At 45.0% G+C, this 24,274-nt stretch overlaps 1 protein-coding gene across 9 annotated transcripts in view; it reads left to right on the top strand.

Annotated features, from left to right (window-relative positions):
- The window catches only part of RERE (arginine-glutamic acid dipeptide repeats), a 222,667-nt gene that overhangs the window by 100,950 nt on the left and 97,443 nt on the right, over nt 1-24,274 (top strand). For 8 of the 9 annotated variants that reach the window (XM_068658416.1, XM_068658409.1, XM_068658413.1 and 5 more), the window contains 3 exons: nt 13,452-13,557; nt 14,995-15,091; nt 18,557-18,661. In XM_068658416.1, coding sequence (XP_068514517.1) covers nt 13,452-13,557; nt 14,995-15,091; nt 18,557-18,661 — 308 coding nt within the window. Of the gene's footprint in view, nt 1-13,451; nt 13,558-14,994; nt 15,092-18,556; nt 18,662-23,441; nt 23,658-24,274 lie in introns of those variants that run through there. The other variant, XM_068658418.1, reaches the window with a different exon arrangement.

Raw genomic sequence — 24,274 nt, 5'->3', positions numbered from 1 at the left:
TGAGCAAATCTTCAATTTTATTCGAGAGCTTTTGGAAAATCCGTTACCTGAGGGGTTCTGTAAACCATCTGATCCACGCACCTGTGGGTACTGTTGCTACAACTCAGGGATGCTGTGCAGAACTGCACTTTCCTTTTATTTGTAAAACTTCTTTTTTTATAGCAGTAAAATGCTGCTTGTAATTACAGCACCAAACATAAAACAGAAATCCAGCTAAATGGAAGGATCCCCAGAGGTAAGGTTCTGGCACTAGGAGCTCAAGGAGCGATGCTCTGGAAGTTGTTTTTCAGCAGCTGAAATGTTCCTGACGTGGAGGCGATGAGGGAGGACTTGGGAGCTCCTGCAGGCACTGGGTTGGGCTTCCTGACGTGGTGTCTGCTCCTGTCGCTGTGATTTGTGGTGAATTTCTGGAGATGGGAGCACGCCTTGGCTTTGTTGCTGAATTAAATGATGGCAATGCCTTCGCAGCAGTCTGTGGGTAAGAGCACATTAGGCGTGACATACAGCTCGTGTTTCTACTGAATTTCTGTAACAAAAAGATCTCTTGAGTGACGCAATCAAAACATGACAAGAGAACACCTTAAAAAGCATGCTGGGGTACAAAGCCTAATTACAGGTGACGAGACTGGAAGGATTCATCTCGTCTTTCCAAATGCTTTCTGTTGTCAAACCCATCTCCTTAGTGCTGCACTGTTTACACACAGCTGGGACAAGGCTGTTGAAGGCTTGGGTCTTGCTCTCGCAAATTTTGTAGCTAACTATTTGTGCAGCAGTGCTCTCTTTTAGAGTTAAGATGTGCACGAAGTGGATTCATTACTAGTCAGAGCCAGCGTGAGGGTTTTGGCAGGTCAAATAACAAATGTAGTTCCTTACAACGCTGAATTTTAAAGGTGCTGTTGCTGGCCATGTCTCATACTGATGATGACTGTGAGGGGAAAGGGATTCATCCGTCCTGCAGTGTCTTGCAGCTGAGAGTTCCAGGAGACGTGATTTGGATGGACTTGCTTCACATAGCTAACCCCACAGTGCTTGCACCTGGTCCTTGGTGCTCCATATCCTAATTTTGTGGGAGAAGTAGCCTGGGAGGTGCGTGCGTATCCCATGTGTACGAGACAGGGTAAGGTGCTTCTTGGTGAAATGCTGGGAGTGTCTGAGAGATGTCAGAGTAGCTCGCTCTGTTAATAAAACATTGGTTACTCCATCCGTACAGCTGTGCCTTCGTGTATGGGAAAGGTTCTCGATTAGAGGAAGGCCACTTGACACTTCCCCAGTTGTTTTTTTTTACTGTGCAACAGGAGCAGCAATAAAGGTGGCACTTGGCTGTTTGTCACTTTATCTACCCATAAAAGAAAATGGGAGGGAATGGTTATGATGAGGCTTGCACAAAACCTTGCAGAAAGGAAGGGAGATGGAACATGAACGCTTTAGAGAAGGGAACCGCAGCTGTTTACACCCTACTGGCTGCAAACATGTCTGGAATATTTGATTTATAGAAAGAATCAAGTAATTAAGATAAAAGAATATACATGATTCACTACTGTGAAATATTAAGACATAATTTATGCTCTGTATCTGCTGTAGTTATGATTAGTGACCTAAGGCTGTTGAACTTCCTCTTTATGGATTGCCAAAATGCTGTGACAATTTTCAAGGGAATTACTCTCTTTGAGTTTAAAGAGATGAAAATGGGCCTGCTAACAAGGACCAGCTTCAGTATCTGCTTTCATATTCTTCATGTTTAAAGGAGAAAAAAAAAAGGGAAGAAAAAAAAAAGAAAAAAGAGGCAATTAGGTCCTTTAGGTGCTTTGATATGTCTGAACCTTAGGACCCGGTGAGACAGAAAGAAGGTGCATAATATATAATATGGCATAGCGAGAGAGCTGCAGAAAGGCATTCCCTTGGATGCTTTTCAGAGCGTCTGTTGCTGAAAAGATTGAGAAATAGGCTTTCAAAAAAAAAAAAGGAAGCTATTATTTCAAGGCGTTGGTTTTCTGGTCCCGATGTGTTGTGGTGTTTTGCATATTTGTATTGCAAAATTGCTCATAAATATAAGAATTCTTGCTCCCCGCGCTGTGCTCATGATCAAAGGATATTATTATGGCCTGTGTAGACTGTGATTGAGTGCTTCCCTGCTTTAGTTAAAGCAAATTGTAAGGAAATCTGTGAAAATTGTATACCGATTTCAGACGTGGTTTGTGTGTGCTTGTCTGAGCCCACCGAGCATCCTTCCGGACAGGCGGCAGCGGACCAGGAAAATGAGCAGCTGAGGGAGTAGCTGGAGCATGCCTGCATTTGAAATATGCTAACGGCATCGTAAATATTTAAATTTGAGCTAATATTGCATCATATTAAAGATTCATTTATTACTGTACTCATCGGGAATCACTTGGAGGACAAGTGCTATAGCTCACAGTAATGTAAGTGCTGGGAAATGGCTCGTCGCCGGGTAGCTGGTGCCAGGGCATGAATATTTGATTTCCCTTCGAAGGTAAGGAGTGCTCAGGTGGCTGCACACCTTTGGGGTCAGGCTCCCAGTGAGCTGGGGCTCCTCTTCCCTCTGTTCCCAGCAGCGTTCCTGCAGCTCTCCAAGCATCAGAGCATGCAGCACCTGCCCTGTGTTGGCCTGGGCAGGCAAACGGCGAGGTGCTGTGGCCAAAACTGAAGGCAAGTGCCCGAGCTTCACAAACATGTGCTTCAATATTGACTTTAAGGAGGCTCTGCTCTCTAATGTATGCCTCCAAGAAGGGGAGAGCAGCCAGTTGTGCTATATAATCTCTTAAGCGATTTGAAGAACTAAGCTGATGGGGATTTTTCAAAACAATTTTGTAAGTCATGCTGAGAAAATGGTGTTTGATAAAAGGAAAGTAATCTAAATAACGAGAGTAATCTAAATAAGCTATCTCTAAAACAGTCAAACAAGGTTTTGCCCAAATTCCCCTAAGTTTTAGTAACACTTGGTTAAGGTGTTTTTTGTGACTTTTTTCTTTTTGTAAGGTGCTCTGCCAGGTTCTGTGGTTACAGGTGAGGGTTGCATACAGAATCCGTTACCAGGTGTCCTGTTTTTCTTCAGACTTCTTAAAGAAAGTGGCTAGGATGACATGCTTCATGTTAAGCCTTGTACCCAGAAAAAAATGGTCCAGGTGCAAACATCCAGTACCGGTACCTGCTGACTTCTGAGCTGAGCATTTGCGTTTGGCAGAGATGGGCTCCTTTCGGTGCCTCTGGTAAGGAAGTAAATTAATGGGAATTCTGTAGGAGGACTGTATTTATGCAACCAGTTGCTCCCCAAGCATTTTCCTTCTGAAATAATGCCTGGCCTGCTTGAAGAAGGCAGCTATTAGCAGCTTCATTTAGTCCTGTTGTAGTGCTGTGAGCGTGGTGCTGCCCAAGACAAATGATGAGCCCCAAATCTGCAGCGCCTGGCTGCATTCACTCCACTCGTAACTCCAGTGGGGGTGCTGCTGGTGTCCCTGCTATGTGTACCCTATGGTTAAGAAGAATTGTGTGCCTTTGTTTCGGGTTTCTCCTGCCTTGTGCTTCATCTCGGTCCTGTGTCTGGTCACACATGACTTCCAGCACCCGCAGGAGGGTTTTCTCCTTTGTATCCCCCTCCTAAATTCTCCTTTGAGCCTTTTCCCTTTGTAGTGGGTAAACACGTCCGTTTTGTTCTCCAGTGTAGTTATTTGTGACTTCAGCATTTTCAATATCGGGCTATTTCCAGATGAATGGAGGACATCTTTCCAATCTAGCGGTTTAGATGAGATTGCAGCCTGTGGGCCTGGGTATATTTATTTAGTGCTGATTTACATATAAATACAAAGAAAAAAAAATCAGGTCCAGTGTTGCTAATGCTAGGTACTGAGGTGGTGGCAGACAGCACCTGTCTGTGCTACAACCCCTGTGTAGTACGCTCCAGTCCTGTCTTCTGCAACTGGAACATTTCTAAGGCTGCTCCTCTGTTCCCTCACCTAGCTGCTCTGGTTTCTTTCACGATAATTCCTGACAGTGTGGTTTTTAACAAGGCTGTGCCACGACCGTGTTTAGCAGCCAGTCCCCGAGATGAGTGGAAAACGTGCTTTTTTTTCTGGTTTAAGACGTTTGCTTTTTCTCCAGCAGCACGTGGTGGCTGCGGTTTCCTAGAGGATGCAAACATTCCGGTAAGCGACCGTTTTGCAGGCAAATGTTACATCCTCTGAGAAGCTGCCCGAGGAAACATTTACCTTGCAGCTATTTGTCTTCCAGGTACGCTTGGCTTTCTCTCAGTAACAGCGTTTGATTGTGTGCTCAAACAGTCAAGCCGCAGTAATTTGGTGCTCAGTCTCTTTTGCTGTCTTCTCTATCATGTAAAACCCAGCCTGCAACCCAAGTGGGTCAGTTTGCGGGGGTGCCTTAATTTTTCCTCTGGTATAACAACCCCCAGACGACGAGGTGATATTTTACCAGCCCGGTGACCCTTCCAGCCCCGTGCTGGGTTTGCAGAGTAAACGGTCTGCTGATTGTTTTATCCTCCCAGCTCTTGGTATCTCTTCGTGAAAGGCAGCCTCCTTAGTGAGATGTTCAAGAAAACGCTGCCCCTTGGTATTTAAAAGGTGAGCAATCTGTTTAAACTGCGTATGATGACATCAAACGGTCCCACGGCTACGTGCTGCTTGTTTTAGTGGAAGGGACGGATGGTGCTGGTGGTGCTGAGCAGTTTGATGTGAGCTGTGCCCTATCAATGACTTCATGGCAAGTGTCAGGCGTGGTCTCAATGCTAGCTTCGCTTCACTACTGCTCCTCTTTAGGATAATGCTCAAAAAAAAACCACACACCTTAATGGAATTTAATTACCAGAGCATATATTCAATGATTAGCTAAATGCATCTGTAATGCCGTGAGTTGTTAGGTAGCTGTTCCCTTATTATGCCTGACACGGGGTGCGTGTGATGTACAGCCGTGCGATCAGGCAGCGTGTTCAGGAGGGTCGCAGCCACCCTGCCAAATGTTTTATGCACGGGGCTGCTGTGCTACCAGTAGAAATGGTGCTGGAGAAGGGATATCTCCACCGCTTTGGTGGTGGCTGGGTGCAGCCACGCCGCGTCCTGGGCATCACCGAGTCCTTCGGCACAGCTCTTGCACCCCAGGCAGGCCAGGACTTGCAGGAGCAGCACGGGTGGCTGCTTGTTATCCCCCAAAAAGGAGCATTTGGCATAAAGGGGAAGGTGTTTTTGAACCCAAGAGGGTTTTCTAAAGGCGGTGAGGTGGGTGGGCACGCTGCCTTCCAGCCCCAGCAGCTAGGCTGAAGCAGGCTTGCTCCGGGGAGCTGTGCGCCGAGGCGCTGCGGTTACTCTGACACCGTGAACCACAGATGGGATTCAAAGGACATAAAAGGGAAACGGAGCAGAAAGATACCACAGAGGGCTTAAATGAGATAGTAAGCAATGACCCGAAACCTTCGTCAAAGATCTTATGATAGTTTGATTTTAAGCAAGCCGGTTTTTAAGCATAACTGCTTTTTTCTTTTTTTTTTCCATGAGATGAGATTATCTCGTGTCAGAATTGCAGAGGAGTTACAAGGGTGGTGGTGTGCTTAGGTGCATTTCATTTATATGTAAACAGGGAACTTGCTGGGTCTTGCCACAGAAAGCAGCTTTGTTTCTAGTAAAGCTAGAAAGTTTATGGTGGAAACACTGCCGTTTGTTTTAAATGCACAAATCTCTTGTGGTCGTGACCTAAAATGAGTCGCGTCCTTTTTTTTCTCCTTGAAAACCCAAATGAGGCTGGGTTCAGTTCAGCTTTCTGGGTTGTTCAGCTGCTAAAGGCCTGTGACTGAATATATATTTAATCTCTGATAATTGATGTATTGTGAGGTTTAGGTGGCTCTGGTCCTCTGTTCCTGCCACCAGCTGCAAGGAGGGAATGTGGCATTTACTTCTAAGTGCTGGTGAGGAAGAAAATGGTTTGGGAATTTGGGTCAAAAACACAAATAACTCAGGCAAAGACTGCAAAGAGCTGTTTCTTGCTTGGTCCCAGCTGGCCTCATGTATAATCTCACGGAGGAGGATGATGGTTTGTTGGGGAGTGGGATCGCAAGGACACAGGGAACAAGGAGCCGTCTGTGGTTGTTCTTCAGCCTCGGCAGGCAGCAGGGGGCTTTGTGCTACGTTTTAATGGCCCTGTGCCATTAAGAAATATGGTAAAAGGACAAGACTCCAGGTAGTTACTTGTCCTTTGAAAACATTTCAAATAAAACCTCAGAACACCATTTCAGCCTGCTATTTCTCAGTTGCTTTCTAGATTTTTTTTTTCCCCAGGTGCAGGCAGGCGTAACTTGGTGGCTCGTGGCAAGCGGCTTGTTACAGCTGTTCTCTGGGGCTGAGGTCCTGGCGAGGAAGGGCTCCTTGTCTCGTGGTATTTTCATTTGTTCCTCGTGTTTCCCTTTCATATGGTGCCTAACCCACAGGCTGATATCCTGTCGCTGGCATTCAGCATGAGCAGTGTCGGCCTCTCAGCATCGGGGGGACCTGCCGACACGCACCCCTCCGCGGCTCGCTGGGAAGCAGATGATGAGAGGACGTGGATTTCAAAGCAGTGAGAACAGAATGAGCAGAAAGTAGGGTGGAGGGACTGAAAGAGCATCTTCTACAGGTCTGCAGCCAGGTCCTACAGCCGGCAGGCTAGAGAGGGTTATCCTCTCTGAGGTCTGGCTATAGCAGTGCTCAGCTCGCCTCCTTCTTGACCCTGCCCTTCTGCAGGACTGTTTGGCCACTCAGAGCATGGCTGATGTGCCCCATCTCCTACCAAAGGTCGTGTCCAGGCTGTGAGCACGTAGCTGGTGCCTGCAGGAGGTGAGCTGACTGCATGGGGGGAGCCTCCCGACGCAGCCAGGCCCCGGGGTGGAGCGGTGCGGGGTCGCCTTTTGGTTTGAATTAGCGGCGTATCGGCTCTGGGGTGAGCGGGGTTGGTTCGGGCTGAATTATTTCCGGATGTTTTGGACATCTGGAAAGCAGAGAGTGTGGGGGAAGGGAAGATTTATGAGTGGCACTAAAAAAAAAAAGCAAGAGTTGGTTGGTAACTCTTATTCTGTATTGATTTCTGTAGGGATTTTGGGGGGCAGGGCTGTGAGGAGCAGACAGAGGGAAGAGGAAATGCACTCAGCTTGGTTTGAGCTTTTGTCTTAAAAGCACATCTAGCTGGAGGACAACGAAATCCCGTGCTGACCTACATCCCTGTGAGGCAGCCTTAATTCGCTAAGGCCAATGCCAACCCCTAGTGCTATTTGTGGGCTATTTCTGGTGGGTCTTCCTCATCTTACCAGGCCATACATGCCCTGGTGTTGCTGCCCTGAACCTGTCGTGTCCCTAACGTGGTATTACAGCGGGATTCGAGTGTGCCTCTTTTGATCTCAAGTCTAGTTTTTTTTTTCTAAGACCGTCTAGCGACTCTAATGCCAAACCGCCCACGTTGGAGACAACATATGGCAGCTCCCGTGAATTAACATGCGGCTAAGTAACACATCACCTGGTGTTTTTAGAAAGGCTTCAGCCTCGGTGGCTGGATTTGGAGTTCCTGGCGACGCATCCATCTCCCCTCAGTGCACAAAACGAGCCGTGCACTAAGGAGTTGTGTTTTAGGGCTTTGCAGAGGAAGGTCGGTGCCGAGCAAGCGCTAAAAGGTGCAGGCAAGCAGATGGCAGCTTCCTACTCACGCGTGGGTACGTGGGGCTGACTTACAGGTGTGTTTGTAGGGCTTTCTGCCTTTCCCTTCTCCTTCTGCGGGAAGCAACTGTCTGCAAATAGCCTGGCCGTACTGCTTAGCATGTTTGCAAACAGTTCTGCCTCAAATGTTGAAGAAGAGATGTTTTGGGGAGTACAGAGCAGCTCGGAGCCCAGGCACCGCGTTGCTTGCAGAGCCTCCGGGAGCGGCGCTTCCCTGAAGGCGCAGGGGTACGGGTTGGTGGTTCAGGGAAAGGCGAGGCAGAGCCCTGTTTTACATCCCAGAGTTATTTGTACACGAGGCTGAATTAATTCCCAGCACACGGAGGTGACTTCATGAATTCCAGAAGCTGTTTCATCCGTTCAGCGTGTGAAGAAAAGGGGCACCAGAGAAATTCCTGCTGTAAACAATCGCAAAATGTCAAGAGCAAGACACGGTGAAAAAAAATCCTGTATTGTTTTGTCAATAAATTATTCTTTCTCCTACATAGATCACAGAAATGGGCCTTTACCCTGGAAACAGCAATATTTGATACCCCAGGCAGCTTATTCCCAGCTCAGCTCACACTTGACTGAATACACTGATCGATTATCCGCGGCTTAACCAAGCCTTCTCATTTCCTGCCTGCCATTACCGCGCTCAATCAAGCCGAGGGTGCTTTGTGGCCTGCCTTGTGCGCCGAGATAAGCCATCAAGGCATGTTTCTATTAGAAAAGCTCTTGTAGCTGGAGCAGTCATTAGATAACGCTAACGGGTGGAAAGGTTGCGGGCTTTGTGTCGGTCCGGGTTAAGAGGGCAGGAGCCGAGCGGGGGTCCTCGTGTTGGAGGGGATTAAAGAGCACGATGCCCTGCGCTTGTGCCACGTTTGGGTTCCCTGCTGCACGTCGATGGCTCTCACTTTTGGACAGTGCTCCCGTTCGGAAGAAGTGCTGCAGATAGCTGGTAATATGCGTGCAGCTAAATGAAATAATCAGGCTGCAAAAATAACATTCGGTTGTGGTAATGACCTCTGCATTTCCAAGCTGGATTTCCTTGGCTTCAGCAGCTGTTCAGATTTCTTCTTATTTAATTAGAAAGCAGCCCAGAAGAAGATATCCTGAGAGCATGAAATTACACGTGCTGCAGCGAAGTGGAAGAAGTGACCCTGGCTGTGTTTGTGGCTCCTGCTTTCCAAATGGTCTCGCAGGTGTCCCTTCACCCTTTATTTCCCAGGGGATCTCGTGTGGCTGCTCCTGATTCCTTCCCCACCCCGATAATAAATGTCAGGAGTGAGTGAGTGGTAGAAATACAGGTAGCAAGTTGGCAGGGAAGGCTGGGGGGATCGATAACCACAGCAAGTCCCATTACTGCTGCCATTGGAGGCAGGCTGCTGCAGAGTCACGGAGCATCATTAGGGCTGCTTGCATGCAGGAAAATAATTTTGGGGGGACGACAAACACTGTCCCAAAGGAGTGGGTTAATTTACAGCGTTAAAAATGAAGTATCTCCATTTGAACTAGCATTGTGGGGCTGGAGTTTCTGAGTGTGAGGCATTTATTTTGAGCAGTGGAGTCACTGTTAAAATATTCAACATCTATTAAAATAATGCCGAGAACCCTGGTAGCTTAGAATTAATCACACCATTTTTTATTTTTTTTGATAGGGAAAAAATGATTTTTCTTTTCTGATTAAAAAAAATGCATTGTTGAAAACACGTTGGAAAGGAAAGATGTTCTTTTCTGTGTTTCCATTTTGCTGTTTGTTTCTTTGAAGCAGCCACTGCTCGCCCACTCCAGCGTGCCCATCTGTCAGCGCCAGCATTTGGTGCGTTGCTTCCCCAGCTAGTTGTGATTGAGCAGGGGATCTAAATAGGGCGAGTAATGAAGGATGCTGCTGAAATCCCTCTGCGAGGATCTGCAGGACATCTGTGGCCATGTGCACAATGAGGTTGGTCATAACCCTGGGAAAAGACCGGGCAAGCCTTTCAGAGGGGAATCGTAATGTGCTGTAACTGTGTTTTTGAGTGCTTTAGAAGGAAATTGGCACCTCGGAGTTGTCACACATGCTGTGGAAATCAGCACGGAGGTGGCTTGGAAGAGGACCCGCAGGACTTTTTTCCTCCCTTCCTTTTAATTTTCCCCCCTTCCTTTTAAAGAGGTTCATTTTGAAATGGGTGGCCAGGTGTCGGCAGACTGGGATGCTTAATCCAGCTACAGGTTTTATCCTGTAGAATGTCCAAAACTGGTTCATGCTTTAAAAAAAAAAATGTGTTGGGGGGGGGAGCAAGAGCATCAACCTCCCCTCCAAGTGAGTACTTTGTGAGCACTGCAGCGACAGTGTTTTTATTTATGGGGAGAATGGAGTTTTGTAGCACCAGGGATCTATTTAGAGCTGAAAGACACTTTAAAGCACTTGTCATTTCTGTGATTTCTGCAAGTCTGAATTTGACATGCGACTATCTGCAGTCTCCGCATGTAATGGTGTTAAAAAAAAAATATATAGTAACACTTTATAAACTAGAGGACACTTGCTCTTTTGTGTTCGTGTCGCTCTAAAATAACTAGTCTATCACAGAAGTTGGCGTCCTGACACCTCTGAGGATAGTCTGCTCTGTAAATGACATACATATTTAGAGAGCTGGCTGACAAAATAGCATGTCTAGGAATGCGAGGAAGGATGTAAATGTGAAGCACAAGATTCCGACAGACGCTCTGTGTTTTGAGGAAAATTGAAACTTTGGGTTTAAAACCCCCAGTTGTGCATGGCAGATAGTAGAGAAAATACTTCTCAAAATGAAGCTTTTAAATTAATTGGACAAAAAGCAGCAATCATGGTTAAAAGGTATTTAGGAAGGAGCTTTGATTGCATAACTGCCCCAAACAAATCAAATGAGAAACCCAACAAACCCCAAAACCCTCCCCACCCAGCTGCCCCAGCTGATACCAGCAGAGCACAAGGAGCAGTGTGTTGCTTTGGCAGCGTATTTTTAGTTCTGTCAGCCTAGAGATTTTTGTTTTAAAAAAGCAAAAGGGTTCCTTGCACACCTCAGTTGCAGGTGGTGGTGTTTGCTGCTGCCTGGTGCTGCCTTCTGTTCCGAAGGGTGTTAATCTGATAGTTTAAGGCGTACACATTTGGATGAGCCGTGTTCATCTCTCCTTGTAACTTTTAATTCATATAAAGCACCAGCTTCACAAACTTTGTGTTTGATAAGTTACCAGCATAGGAGGTTGCTGCATGCAGTGACCAGTGTCTTCAGCAGCCACCAAAACCTTTTCTTTCTGTGTTGATGACAAACTGGGAGGGTCTCTTGGGAGGAGGGGAGAGAACGAGGTGGACCTTGCAGCAGCGAGTGGAGAAGCGTTGCCTCAGCCCCGAATTTCTTTTCTCCAAGTCTATCAGGATGCTTGGTAAGTGCTGGCTGTAGCCTCATCCCAGAGCTGCTCGGAGCCCTGTGCTCTTCTGTGATGTACCAAGAAACCAAGACAGGGAAGCTGAGTGATTGCACCTCCTTTACAGTCTTGGCCTAATCCAAACTAAAGCCGTGACCTCCCAGCTCGTAGCTCTGTATGGGATGTCAAGATGATGAAAGCCTCTGACAGTTTTGATCTCTCCCTCGCTCCTTCCCTTTGCTGTAACGTGTTCTCACATATTGTGAGTGAAGGATGCGCCTTCACACGACATCGTCACTCTTCTGTTTTTTCCCCAAAACCATTCTCTTGTAGCAGAATCACCGTAAGGGTACATCGGAGGCTGAAGCCATTCATTCATCCCTCTCTGCATTTGTCCTCTTCGTGACCAGCTCTTGTTGGCTAGGATGTGAGGGCTTCTTTCCCTCAGCTCACATCTCTCCTGTTGCCTGCTGGTGGTCGCTCGGGTTTGCAGTGATTTGGTGTGTAGATGAACATCAGTATGTGCCATCCTTCTCTTCTAACCTCTGAACATTTCTATGTTCAAATACGCCACCACCACCACCAAAACTTAGTATATTTTGTTGTCTTCCTTCTTCTTGGGAGAAGGAATATGCGTAGGCACTTAGTTCTCCTTTACTGTGCTCCTTGGAGCTGTTGTTCAGAAGACAGCAGGCTGTGCTGAATAACCCAAGAGGACCAAGACCCAAGAGCTTGTTTGTTGCAGGCTGTCCCCATGCACCCAACGGGCTGCTTTTAGAGCCCCGAAGTGATGCCTGCTGAGTGTTCCCCTGGCTTTGTGTCGCACACTTTGGGTGCTCTTCCTCAGCTGGGAAACAAAGAGAATTTGCAGAGCAAAGCTAACGCTGAGATAATGCTTCCTGTCTTTGTAACACGCAGTCCTCGTTAGCACTAATGCAATTTATGAACTCTTAGGAGGGTAACAAAACATCCACGTGGAATTTCGTTCTGCCTTCAGATTTTGGAGGCTGTTCGTAGAGGTGGTGATGCACAGAGCCTTGTTCAGCAGGCAGCATAAATCCTTTTTGCCTCCCAGACTCGCCCACTCGATTTCTTCCAAGCATTAGACAAGTTTGTTGCCTTTAAACTGCAAAATGTGTTATTTAAAAAATAAATAAATGAAATGGGATTTCTTCCCTACAGTGCAAATAAGCTCAGTGTGATCTGGAGTGGTTTTTGAGGCACTCGGTGCACAGCACATGTGGTCGTGCTGGGTTAGTTAGGAAACTTTTTTCTGGCACAATGCTGCCACTAGCAGTTTTTTTGTGGTATTACGTGTGGTTTTAGTCAAAGGCTTCAAGAGCTGCCTTTAATGGGAGGATTTTCATGTTTTCTATTGAGCATAAATGGTGGAAATGGTTGTAATAACCAGACTTGATGTGGCCAGAGGAGACAATAAGAGCTCTCTGGTCCAATAACCTGTGATTTAACTGTTAAATGGGAGTGTTAAGTCTGGTCTTAGTGGGGTGCAGAGAACCATAGCCCAGAAACCCAGTGGTGCTGGCAGTTGCATCACTCCGAAGGAATGCTCGTTTCCCTTTCGGCCTTCCTCCCATTCTTGGGGGAAGAATCAGAGGAACTCCGAGTGTTTGGGTAGGAGGAAGAGTCAACGACCACGAGTTTCAAAGATAACCGGGAGCAGACTCTGTAATGACTTGATCTAAAAATTATTTTCAAGTGTTATTTATGTTCTGGTTTCCTTCTAAGAACAACCAACTGGTAGCTGGGCTCTCAAGTAGAGGAGGAGCCCTTGAGGAAGATGGCTTTGTGTAAGTCTTGCTGTTGGCTTGGAGGTAGGTACAGAAGCAGCCAGAGCCTGTAATTACTGGGATTGAAGAGCATCCTCCTCCTCTTTTGTATAAGAGAGCATAGTAGGGAACTTTTACGGTCATGTCTGAAACCATCTGTCCTTGGTATCTGCTGGTTACAACAGTTAAGAGTGGTGACATTGAATTGTGCTGGGATTGGTGTTCTTTTTCCCGTGTTTGGCACTAAATTAATTTTATATGTAGGAATTAGCCGACTAAGATAATGCTGCATGAGGCCAAAAATTGAAGTCCTTTTCTGATCCCTTCCTCTTTTTTTTTTTTTTTTTGTGAAAGACTCCCTTCTATTTACTGGTCAGATATAGAGATAGAGCTGCATGAAAATGGAGTAGATCGCTGTTGTCTCTAAGGTTGAAAGTCAATCTGTCTCATTAGCATGCTGCCCTTGGTTCATTGCCATAGAAATCTGCTTTCCTCCCTTCTGGGTCTCACCTCAGATCTTCTGTGATTTTGTACTGTAGAAGATTGTGTCAGCTGTGGTCTGATTTCCTTGTTAGTAATGCCTTTAGACCTTCTTTTTCAGAGTAAACGGGACCATCTCCTTATGAATGTCAAATGGTACTATCGCCAGTCTGAAGTCCCAGATTCAGTCTATCAGCATCTGGTTCAGGACAGACACAATGAGAATGGTAAGTTAGGCTCTCTAGAGGAACGCCTTCTTTACTTGTACTCTGAATGTGAAGTTTTAACAGCCCAGAAAGCAAGAACCCTTGCAGAGGGATGTGAAGCAAGGACTCTTGCTGAGAATAATGCATTGGAAGGCGGCTGATAGGGTTTGCTTTGTCCTAACCAGTCTATGTCCTGTGACCATAGCTATAATCAGATGTCTTTCAGGTATGATTTAAATCTGTGTGGTATTAGACTAATGTCTTAGAAAAGAAAAATAACGTTGGATGCTTTGTAGCCCTTCTGGGCAGTGTACTAATAACTAACCGTCTGGAGACAAGTTGTGTAAAGAAATTGTGAATCTCTTGATTCTGCTGTACTGTCATGAGAACTCCTTTTGAAGCTTTACCTTGCACGTCTGAGTGCTCACTTTCATTAATACTGCAATACGTGATGTCACTGAAACACCTTAGCTGAGTTCTCCCCTTTTCTCCTTACAAAAACAAGCGTGGTCTTGGGTTTAATAGCAGCAGAGGAGGAAACTTCAGTACATATTCCAGTGTCATTTATCTCCCGCCTCTAGGGGAGACATAACATTTCTACTGTTACTGGGGAGTTTCCTTGAGGCAACTGTTAAGATTCTGAAGATGCTCAAAGGTGAACTATGATAGCAAAATTGATGCTTAACATATGCAACACAGCAGCTTTTTGATGCATGACAGTACAAAGCTGGGGATAACTTCTTGTTTTTGGAGACATTAAGGACATTTTGCCTGTGTCTTTAGGCACAAAAATGCACAAAAAATACATTTCGCTAATTCATTTGAGGCTATTAACAAATATGTTAGAGGCACAATGTCAAAAAGTGCACATCTATTGATAATGTGGCTGCTTTTTTATGTGGCACCCTTGTAGATGAGGAAAAGTATTTTTGTGCCTTTTTCGAGGGTTATCATTAAAGAAGTCATAGAAAAAAAGTTGTCTTCTAGTTTTTAGTTAATGCTGAGTTTTCTGTATTTGACTATGAATGCCAATGTGTATCTGTTGGAGCACTAAGCAGTGCTGTCAAAATTTAATTGAAGGCTAGAAATAAAATATGCAAACCAAAATGTTAACCCAGAACCCAAAAGTCAGTGATAAATTTGCTAAGCTCTTCCCCATGTAGGACAGGATTTACTGGTTAGTGGATAAGGTGCCATCCAGTGCCCCTAAGGCACCTTCCCTTCTGATACGGCAGGTGAATTCCCCTGTAAAAATGATGGGAAATAACCACATGGTTTCCCTACCCTACAGGCCATGTAAGCAATTTGAGTGTTTGCCATTGTAACGCTGAGCAATGTGTGTTTGAGAAACATCCTCCCACTTCGACCTGTAAGAAATACCTGCCAAATGGGAAAGGTGGATGCTTTCAGACTGTGGCTAACGTCTTGGTGGGGTTTTCTGTTTTTGCTTTCTGGCAGACTCTGGACGAGAGCTTGTTATTACAGACCCAGTTATCAAGAATCGAGAGCTCTTCATTTCAGATTATGTCGACACGTACCATGCTGCTGCCCTCAGGTAAGCTCCAGAGGACGTGGTGTGGCGTCTCTGAGATGGATGAGAACAGAGCGAGGTGCCCTGTCTCTGGTTTTGTTGGGGATCATTAGCATACTGCTCAGCTTTCTCCTCGTCTCCTGCAGTAATTAACTTGTGTTATCTGTTCTCGTTCAAAAAGGAGCTGTAATTCTGCAATCTCATTTTAATCTCAGTTAATCAATGTTGCTCAGAAGATATTGTTTCCCATCATTGCCAATTTAGATTATTGCTAGTTCCTGCAGAAATACTACCCTTCCCTCCTCTGTGTTTGATTTTGCCATTAACAATAGCAGCTCTTTGCAAAGTGACTGTTAGTATGCAGCCCTGATAAATTGCATTAAAGACTTTGCTCTGAGGCACTTGTCATTGTTGAAGCTCAGCTGAGAGCTCCATTAAAAGCTGGCTGTGCAGACGGGAGGTAATGGGCTCCGGTATTGTTCTCTGGACTATCTGCCCTTCCCTGGGGGCTGCAGCTCTCTTTGCCTGCTCAGGTCTTAACTGGAGTTGCTAACCTTTGGCCAGGCAGAGGGGACGCACTGTGACTTCGTGTTTTAAAATAGACAGAGCGAGGCATTATTTTTTAGCAGGTTTTCAACATGCCATACGTGCGAGGAGATTGTCAAAATGCGAATTGAATAATCTCCCTGCTAATAATGCTCAGATGGTGTTTCGCCAGAACCATCTGGAGACGTTTTCTTTGTTCCGAGTCACTTTGCTGAAGCCACTCGAAGACAAACTAGCTGCCACTTCTGTTACAAGGGTGGGAAAAAAGGCTTTGATTTGCATATTAGAGGGCTTGTGATAAACTTGAAAAATTCCAGTGGTGTACTGTAATCCTGTGAAATTCCACAGCGCCCTTTTTTCTGTTACAGAAGGTAGCCAGCATTAGGGAACAAGCTAACAGAGGCAGGCTGGCCTGATGGAGCCACTCTGAAATCTAATTGTCCTCTTAAACGGGGAATCTGAACTCTGAGTGTGGAATTTTCATGGGAATATTTTATGTTCTCTTGCATAAAGAAAAGATTTAAATGGATGTTTGCATGTACCGAGCAGACTCGAAAAATAACAATCTCTTCCTCCCTTCTAAAAGGGGTGAAGGCTGCTGACATCCTAACCCAGTCGCTTTCTCAGCCTTTTTTGGTTTTATCTTTTTTGTTTGGAAATGCATAGCATAGGCACCTCTCAGATGGCTCGTTTTATTTCTCTTTTTTGACATAAGGTTTCACTGTTTTGGATTTTTCATACTTTCTATCATTCTTACAGGCTTGTATATGGTACCTAAAGATGCCGATAATTGGGAGGATGCACTTTTGCAGGATAAAGATTGATTTTGTTGCATGTTTTTAGCAAATTGTGATTAATGCTTCCAAGTAATTTTCAGTGCACAAGACATAAGGGCAAGCGTACGTGGCGTTCTTCCAGTCTGAGAACATGCAGTAGGCAAAATACATTGTGATGCCTGAAAGAAAGGTTAACTTGAAATTCTAATTTCCTATAAAATGAGATGATATCTTTGCCCTCTGCAAACAAATGGCTCTGGTCACACAATGAGTTGATGACAAACTAGGAAATAAAACCAGTGACTGTAACTTCCAATCTTCTGCTCTAACCAGTGGAAAAATGTAACTTGAGGATACTTGTGGATTCCTGTGGGAATGTGTAATAAAAGCTACAGCCTTTTTACCTACATGGTGAAGCTTTGTAGTGATCTGTAGTGCTATTTTTCTGAAAAGCTGTGTATTGCCTGCATGAAAATAGCTAATATAAGCTCATCTGGACAATGGTTATTACTGACTGTCAGATGAATTATTGGAAGGAAGCTAAAGCAGTTTACCCCAGAATTCTTTTCAAATGAGATTTTCATGTTAACTATCAAAACAAATACCCCTTTTCTTTCAAAGTGAACAAACTAGGAAGCTAGGTTCAGGACACCAAGGGAAAATAACACTAGCAAATAAGTTTGTTTTCCAGGATTTCCCTGTGAGGTCTCAATTACAGACCTTGTTAATGTCCCAGTCCAACCTGGTGTGACCTGTGCACGATTCAGTGCTGCTTTGCCGCTTGCTAGGAAGGCAATTGTCTGGGAATTAGGCAGACACAGGGACAGTTCTGCAGCCCCAGCTCTCAGGACAGCCAGATCAATTTGGTCTTACAAGACAGCCACTTGCTCACCTTACCAGCCCTCCTGGTGCCTTTCCCTCTCTTGCAGTAGCTGATGATGTGCACAAGGGCTCATGATACGGAGCTGAGCTGTCCTTAGCCACTGTTGCCGGGAAGCCTTCCCAAAGATTAGGAAGGGAAGCAAGCTTAGCATCTTGGCCAGCTTTCTAGGGCAGTTTTTCACGTATGCAGTGCTGAAGTATGTTTCTGTGCTGAGAAGAGTAGGCAAACAGATCCACTGTTACTACAGGTAAAATATTCACCTTGTGCTGGTGGCAGTAGTGCTTTTCAGCTATAACCAAGAGAGGCAAACCTTTTTTGCTATGTTTAATAAGCCCCACAACAGCTATTTATAATCACAAACACAATTCAGTAAATACAGGTGAAAAAAAGGCTATCTGTATTAATACCAGAAAGCTTGACATGCTGAAACAAAACAAAATCTCATACTTGATTGCACCAAATCAAGTTTAGTTAAAAAGCACAAACTCTTGGGCTTGTGCCCATTTGTTTCTGCTCTCCCCTGATCTGGTTTTCTTGGCTACAGTGAATTGCAATGCGTTGGGTGACAGAGCGTGGGCAGCTGTTGCATCCTAACAGCCCAGCAAACCCTTGTGGAAGTCAGATGCAACTTCTAGCAGCTAATATTCATGCTCAACCTCAAGGATAATGTCTCTATCATGCTATATTAAAAAATAATTATTAGCAGTCTGCTGTAGAACAAGCTAATAAATCCCTATGCTCGCTCTCTCATTTTGGAAGTGTTTCATGTATTATAGAAACAAAGTAGAAAGAAAAAAAACTTTCTCAACTGCAGTTTTGTGTAGCGTTTTAAATAAAAAGCTGGCTTCCCAAGTAAAATAAATAGAATTTTTTGAAGCTTCTTTAAAGCTTTAATTGTAAAAAAAAATAATAAAAAATAAAAAAAATAAATCTGTAAACTGTATATACCTTGGGAAAAAAAAAGACATTTTCAGGATTCCAGGGCAGATCCTGTTTGTTAGTCTACCTGATTAATTTGGGGCTCCTCAGGACTGTGTGCTGGCTGAATGAGAGTTAATGAATGTTTGTAGAATATAATCTGAAGCACTGTAACCGTATCTTCTTCCCTTGCTACCATGGGAAGAATCTACATGGATGTTTGTTAAAACAAGCTTACATTTATGAAATTTTATACATTTTTGAGAACATAAGGATCTCTGTTTTTATAAACAGATTGCAGTGTTATTTAATTAAAATAGCTGTTATTCAGGATAGAATTCTAATACTATTTTTCCTTTCTTTCAGAGGGAAGTGTAATATCTCCCATTTCTCTGACATATTTGCTGCTAGAGAGTTTAAAGCTCGAGTGGATTCATTTTTCTACATACTGGGCTATAATCCAGAGACAAGGTAAGTGAAGCGGCTTTTAAAGGCAACCTTTATGACAGATTTGAGCCCATAGGAACAAAAAAACTTTGGAAGGGACGAAAAGCTAAAATCAAGTATGATGCTGATAAGGAGGAGGGGTGGAAGGGAATATGAAGGAGAAGCTACCTGTTCCTGCTAAGGGTATATGCAGGAGACAGATGACAGTACTGCAGCAGGTCATGATATTTGGTTGCATTTCTGGGTAAATAGCTTACTGGTTCAAAACGGAATTTCCTCCTTTTTTTTTCTGTGATTTTCTTTTAGAAGTTAGAGACCTTAGGGGTTTTTAGGGGTGTCATTGATTAAAGGCACACCCTGGAAAATACTTTGTAAAATACATACACTTCTTCTATTAAAAGTTAAGAAACAGTATTGAAAGCTTTTAAGCGTGGAAGTTCATGTTTTCATGTGTAAATGCCCATACCAGTCTTTAATCAGCTCTGCAGTGCAAACCCAGCTGATGCTAGACTATCTTCATTATTTTTCAAGTCCAGATGCTAACTTTTTCATTTATGTAGCTATATAAACACAGAAGCCTTACAAATACTGTCGTAAAGAGTTTGCTGTCTAGGGGCGTAGTTCTATGAGCACTTGAGTTAAAGCTGAATAGGGCTCAGCAAGGACTGTGGCTGAATGCAGAATTGTTTCTTTCAATAGCGAGAATGTAATTAGCTTGTGGACCTTTGATTTTTAGAGATACTGTTGAGAGCTAGTGTTATTTTAAGTGGGGATTAGATAGGCATACAAATACTAGCTATATTAATTGTTACATTGGAGATTAACAGTTTTTAACACAGATACAAATCTTCGTGCTTCGGGGCATAGGCAACCACTAACTGCTTGCAGTTGAGAAGAAAACTGTGTGGGCATATGTAATTGCTTGGTTCTGAGGTTTCATGCACCTTATTCTGAAGTGTTTTACATGTCCCTACGTTTGAGACAGGATATTGAATTGAGTAAACTCTTTTAATTGATTGAGACTACATCGATAGCAAGTTGTATCACCACAGGTCCCTAGGATTGCCTAGGAGGCAATGTTGCTGGTGTATGCTGCTGAGCTCTGAGGGGGAAAAAAACACCATGAAATCCTATAATGTTTGAAAATACATTATGTTCAAGTGTTTTTCTAACATCTGTGTGTGTTTTCCTGGAGCACTCCAACCAGGTGAGGCACAGAGGAAGTTTGGCTCTCTGATACTCAGCATCACACTTGACCCCTGTTTTAACTTTGTCACTTTTCTCTGATGCATTTGGATTTTGAGAGAATGTTCAATGAACTCTTTGTACCGGTGTTCAAGTTGCTTTTTAATGAACGACTTCTTTGTGAAATGCCATTTATGTTGGAGTTGTTGGCACTTTTAAACCAACATTTTGTGTAGAAGTAGCTGTTAATTCTCCTGGCTATTAGAAAGTGACTGAGCCTGAAAGGATCAATGAAATGACAAAGCACAGCACGGAGTGATCAGCTAATTGCTCAGAGTAGCCAGCTCTTGAAATGTGGGCTTTCCTTCAGTTGGTTACAGCCAGATTTTTTGATTTTTAGCTCATTTTGTCTTGAGTGGGGTAGGTTTTGAAAAAGGGCCTGAGTTTAGGCTGCTTAATGATGTCCTGTGTGTTTGCTACTGCATTGCAATGCTTGCTGCTTTGACTCCCTACTTGAGATTTATTTGGCTTTTGCAAGTAGAAGTATTGAACCACATTTCATGATAACCTGCTAATGGCTTGACTATGAAAACAAAACTTCATCTTGAACTTGATCTGACTTTGTAGTTTAGTGTTTTGTTTAGCATGGAAAGGATGGAAAATGCTTAAGGTTTACAATGTTGTGGGTAGGGGTCTGGGTATTGCCTCGCACCCTCTCAGTTGGCCTGTGGAAATGTGGGGTAGGATTTGTTCTTGGAACAAACAGCCTTGAGCTGTGCATCGACAAAGATGCATTTCTATTTAAGTGCTTTTAATTTGTGTTCACTGTAAGATGCTCATGTGCTTTGCCAGGACTCTCAAATGCAGCTTAGTTGTGTTGGGAATCCAAACATTTTCTGTTTTCCTGGGTTCTATTTAAACAAACAAAACCAAATCCCCAAACCCTGGTGTGGTGCATGTGTAACAAAGGAGGCCCCTTTGTTCTGGGAGCATAAAGCAGAGCATGCTTTGTCCTTTATTTTCTGTTTAGAAGCTTGTTGACTGCAGGTTTAGCCCAGGAAATACCAGCTGTGATCCTGTTGATGATGGTTCTGTGATCCAGAGGGATCTGTACAACCTGTGTGCTTTGGGTTAGCTTTGGTCTTCACAGTGCGTGTGAAGCTGGTGTTGTTTTACGGATTTTGGGGAAAGATTGCATGCTACATTTCTGTAATTCTTGCATCAGTGAGAAAAATCTGATACATGAACATAAAAAACAATCTTCAAACTAGATGCTGAGTGTTGTCACCTTGTATTGAGTATTACTCGAGCTAGTAAGCAGAATGGAAATAGTTCCTGGGTCTCCAGAAAGTGGAATATATCCACCACACACGTAGAGCCAGCTGAGAAAGAACACTTTTTTATGATGAGTACATTAAAAATAATTAGTGTTTGCTGGGCAAGGGATATATTGGAGAAGGGAGCACAGTGAGGGGGCCTCTAAATCTGAGAATGAATTATTCCATGAACAGGGAATCCCACTAAAACTTCTAGTTCTCCACATTGCAGGAGGAGACCAATACTTCATCAGAGAAGAAATGGTTTCGTAGGTTTCTCAGCATTCTGATGATTGTATTCCATAATTGATTTGTTATTTTTAGTGTTGTTTGGAGGCTATATTCAATTTGTCTGTAAAGATGTTTTTATTGCTGTCTTGCTTTTGGTTTCCTACCCTTGTACAAACGTACCTGGGAATATGGGGAACAATACTGAAGTGTAGGTATCTAAAGCTAGGTTGGGGGGAATGAAAGTTATTGAGAACTTAACAAGAGGTACTTTTATGTAATGTCGTTACTCTTTGTGTGTATTTCCCTTTTCTGGTTTTGAAAATAAGATAGATAAAAATTAATGCCAGCTGCTCGTTCTGAACGTCCCCTTTACTTGATCGGGATTTGGGTGCTTGGGCTGCAGGCTGGGCAGGTAGCAGAGCCGGGTGGGTTTAGAAGCATTTTGAGGCATAGAGCATTGCTGTTGAGAAGCATTTATGGCCAAAAGACAACAGCCCTAAGTATCACATCAGAAAACCAGTAACCACAGCAGCTTGCAAGCTGTTGGTTTTGGCTTCTGGGTCACAACTGAGCTCTGCCTGTTGAAAGAAAGCAGCAAGGCTCTGGAGCTCCTGACCTTGGAGCTGCCTTTCTCCAGCTCACATCTTATCGCCCTCCTTCGCTACACCCATGGGTTCTTGTCCTGTCCCTAGCGTAGTGCCAGAGGGTGCTGATGCTGGCAAGAACTTATTTTTGTCTTCCTTTTGTACTGTGAGATCCTGAATGGACTGAGAGGAGCAAAGGCTGTGCAAACCTTAGGAGTAATTCTGTTGTGTTTTTTTTTTTTGTTTTTTTTTGTTTTTTTTTTTCTAGGTGGTAGTTGGGTAAAACTTGACCAGTCTTGAGAATTGGTTGCCCTCCTCTCTTGCATCTTGAGTCCAGTAATATTTTTATAACGCGTGTGTTGATAGAACGCTGTGGGGTTTTTAAAGCAGTTTATGAAACCTAATTGTGTTTCCAAAAGTTGGAAATAGTCATGCTTAATATTAAAAGCTACAGGAAATTTTATATTTTTTTTTTGGCAGGAAAAAAAAGTGAGCCAGGTCCCTCTTCCCTATCTATCAGGGACCAGCTCCTTTGGCTGATGAATGAGCTTTGGTAGCATCAGACAGTTTTAGCAGAGCCTTGGTAGCTGAAACACGATACTGATGTTTAAACTATATTTGCAGGGCCCAGGAAGGAGCCTGATGGTTGGTGAAGGCTCCCAGGAGGGGCCGGGGGCGTGCAGTGGGCAATGGGAAACCTTGAGAGTGGCACTGGGATGACTCGAAGGTTATCTCACCAGATCACTGCCTGAGAGAGAGAATTTGGGATTGTCCCATGGCCCAGTCTGTTTTGCTTAGTCTGTGTTAGTTTCTTAAAATTCAAAATTTAAGAAACTTTTGGCCCCTTTGTAGCTCCGCAGGGAATTTAGGCGTCTGCTCTGCAACAGCAGCAGAGATCCCAAGGGGAGCGCTTCATGCCGCAAGGCACAGGGCTGTTGCTCAAAAACACCCAGCTACAAATTTGGCAGGATTTGGCACTCATAAAGAGCCAGGCCCAAAAAGTGCAGGATGTGACAAGCGAGGCAGCTTTGACCTCCCCTGCCTTCACCCGCTCCGGCCGGCTGGAGGCGAGCAGAGCCTCTGGGTGCTGCTCCCCTTCCCCGCAAACCAACCAGACACCAAACCGCCGAGCTCCCCGTCGCTCTGCATCTGCAAAACCCTCCCAGCCTCCTGATCCGCGTTACTTCTTGAGAAGCCGATTGCAAACTCAGGGTTAAAAAGCAAAAGCTTTTTTTTTTTTTTTTTTTTTTTTTTGCACAGTGCGTCTGCGGCTGGGAGGAGGGCTCGGAGCAGCGGCGGCGCGGCCGCGTTGGCTGTCCCAGAGCCCCTGGCGAAGGCCCCACTTCCCTGCACGCCAGCTTGGCTTGCAGGAACCGCAGCGGCGCCCGGCCCCGCGCCGTGTTTACGGAACCAGCGGGGCTGCAGCCTGCTTGCGTGGGGAGGCGGCGTGCGGCCGAGGGAGGGTCACAGCACATGCTCAGTCCTGGCAGTCCGAGGGCGAAGTTTCTGCGTTCTGCGTGCGGGCTTAGGTCATAGCACAAGCTCAGTGAAAGCTCGCTGAGGTCTCGCAGCCTGCATGTGCCTCCATTTTGAGTTGGTAGAGTGGAAAAGGCAGAGTTTGAGCTCTTGACTAGGGGGTTCGGGAATACAGCTAAGCCCACCAGAGCCTGTCATAGTCATGGATGATCCATTCAGCCCCTGCAGGTAGGCTGCATCGCTCTGGCCTCCCATAAGCAAACGATGATTATTATTTTTTTGCTGTTGTTTGTGACTTCTGCAATGTTTCTGAAATCATGTCATTGCTCGTGCATGTTCCCCAGGACCCCGTAATCCCACCGGCTTCGCTGTGCAGCTGGGTCGTGCGGTGCATGAGGGCGCTGAGCGGGGGATCCGCTGGCTCAGGGCTGCATGGAGCAAAAACGCTGAAGCTCTTCGGGCTGGCTGTTTTATTTTTTTTCTCCCCCCTCCCTTCGTGGTGCAGTTTTGATTTCGGTCGTGCTGTCTGCATGCCAACCTTGTGGCAGGGCTGGAGGGAGCTGCAGAAGCAGCCTGCAGGATGCAGCGTTCCCGAAGCAGCTGCCGGGGAGCACTTGGGCCCGCAGCAGCCGGTGCAGGGAACATTTTGGGAGGCTCAGAGCCCGGCCAGCTGTGGGTGTGTGGTTCTGGGTACGGCCGAGGGGCAGCGAGCAGTCGGGTGTTTCCTGAAGGATTAAAAATCCAGATAGCCAGCGTAGTTCTCCTTGCTTGTCAGTCACATGCAAATAGGACTCGTGCATCTCTGCCTGGAGAGCCTTCTCGCAGGGAAGCTGCAGCCACAGCCG

Source organism: Anas acuta, chromosome 22 (assembly GCF_963932015.1).
Source record: "Anas acuta chromosome 22, bAnaAcu1.1, whole genome shotgun sequence".
NCBI classification, from domain to species: domain Eukaryota; kingdom Metazoa; phylum Chordata; class Aves; order Anseriformes; family Anatidae; genus Anas; species Anas acuta.
The sequence above is the reverse complement of the archived record's forward strand: the minus strand, read 5'-3'. Positions and strand labels throughout refer to the sequence as shown.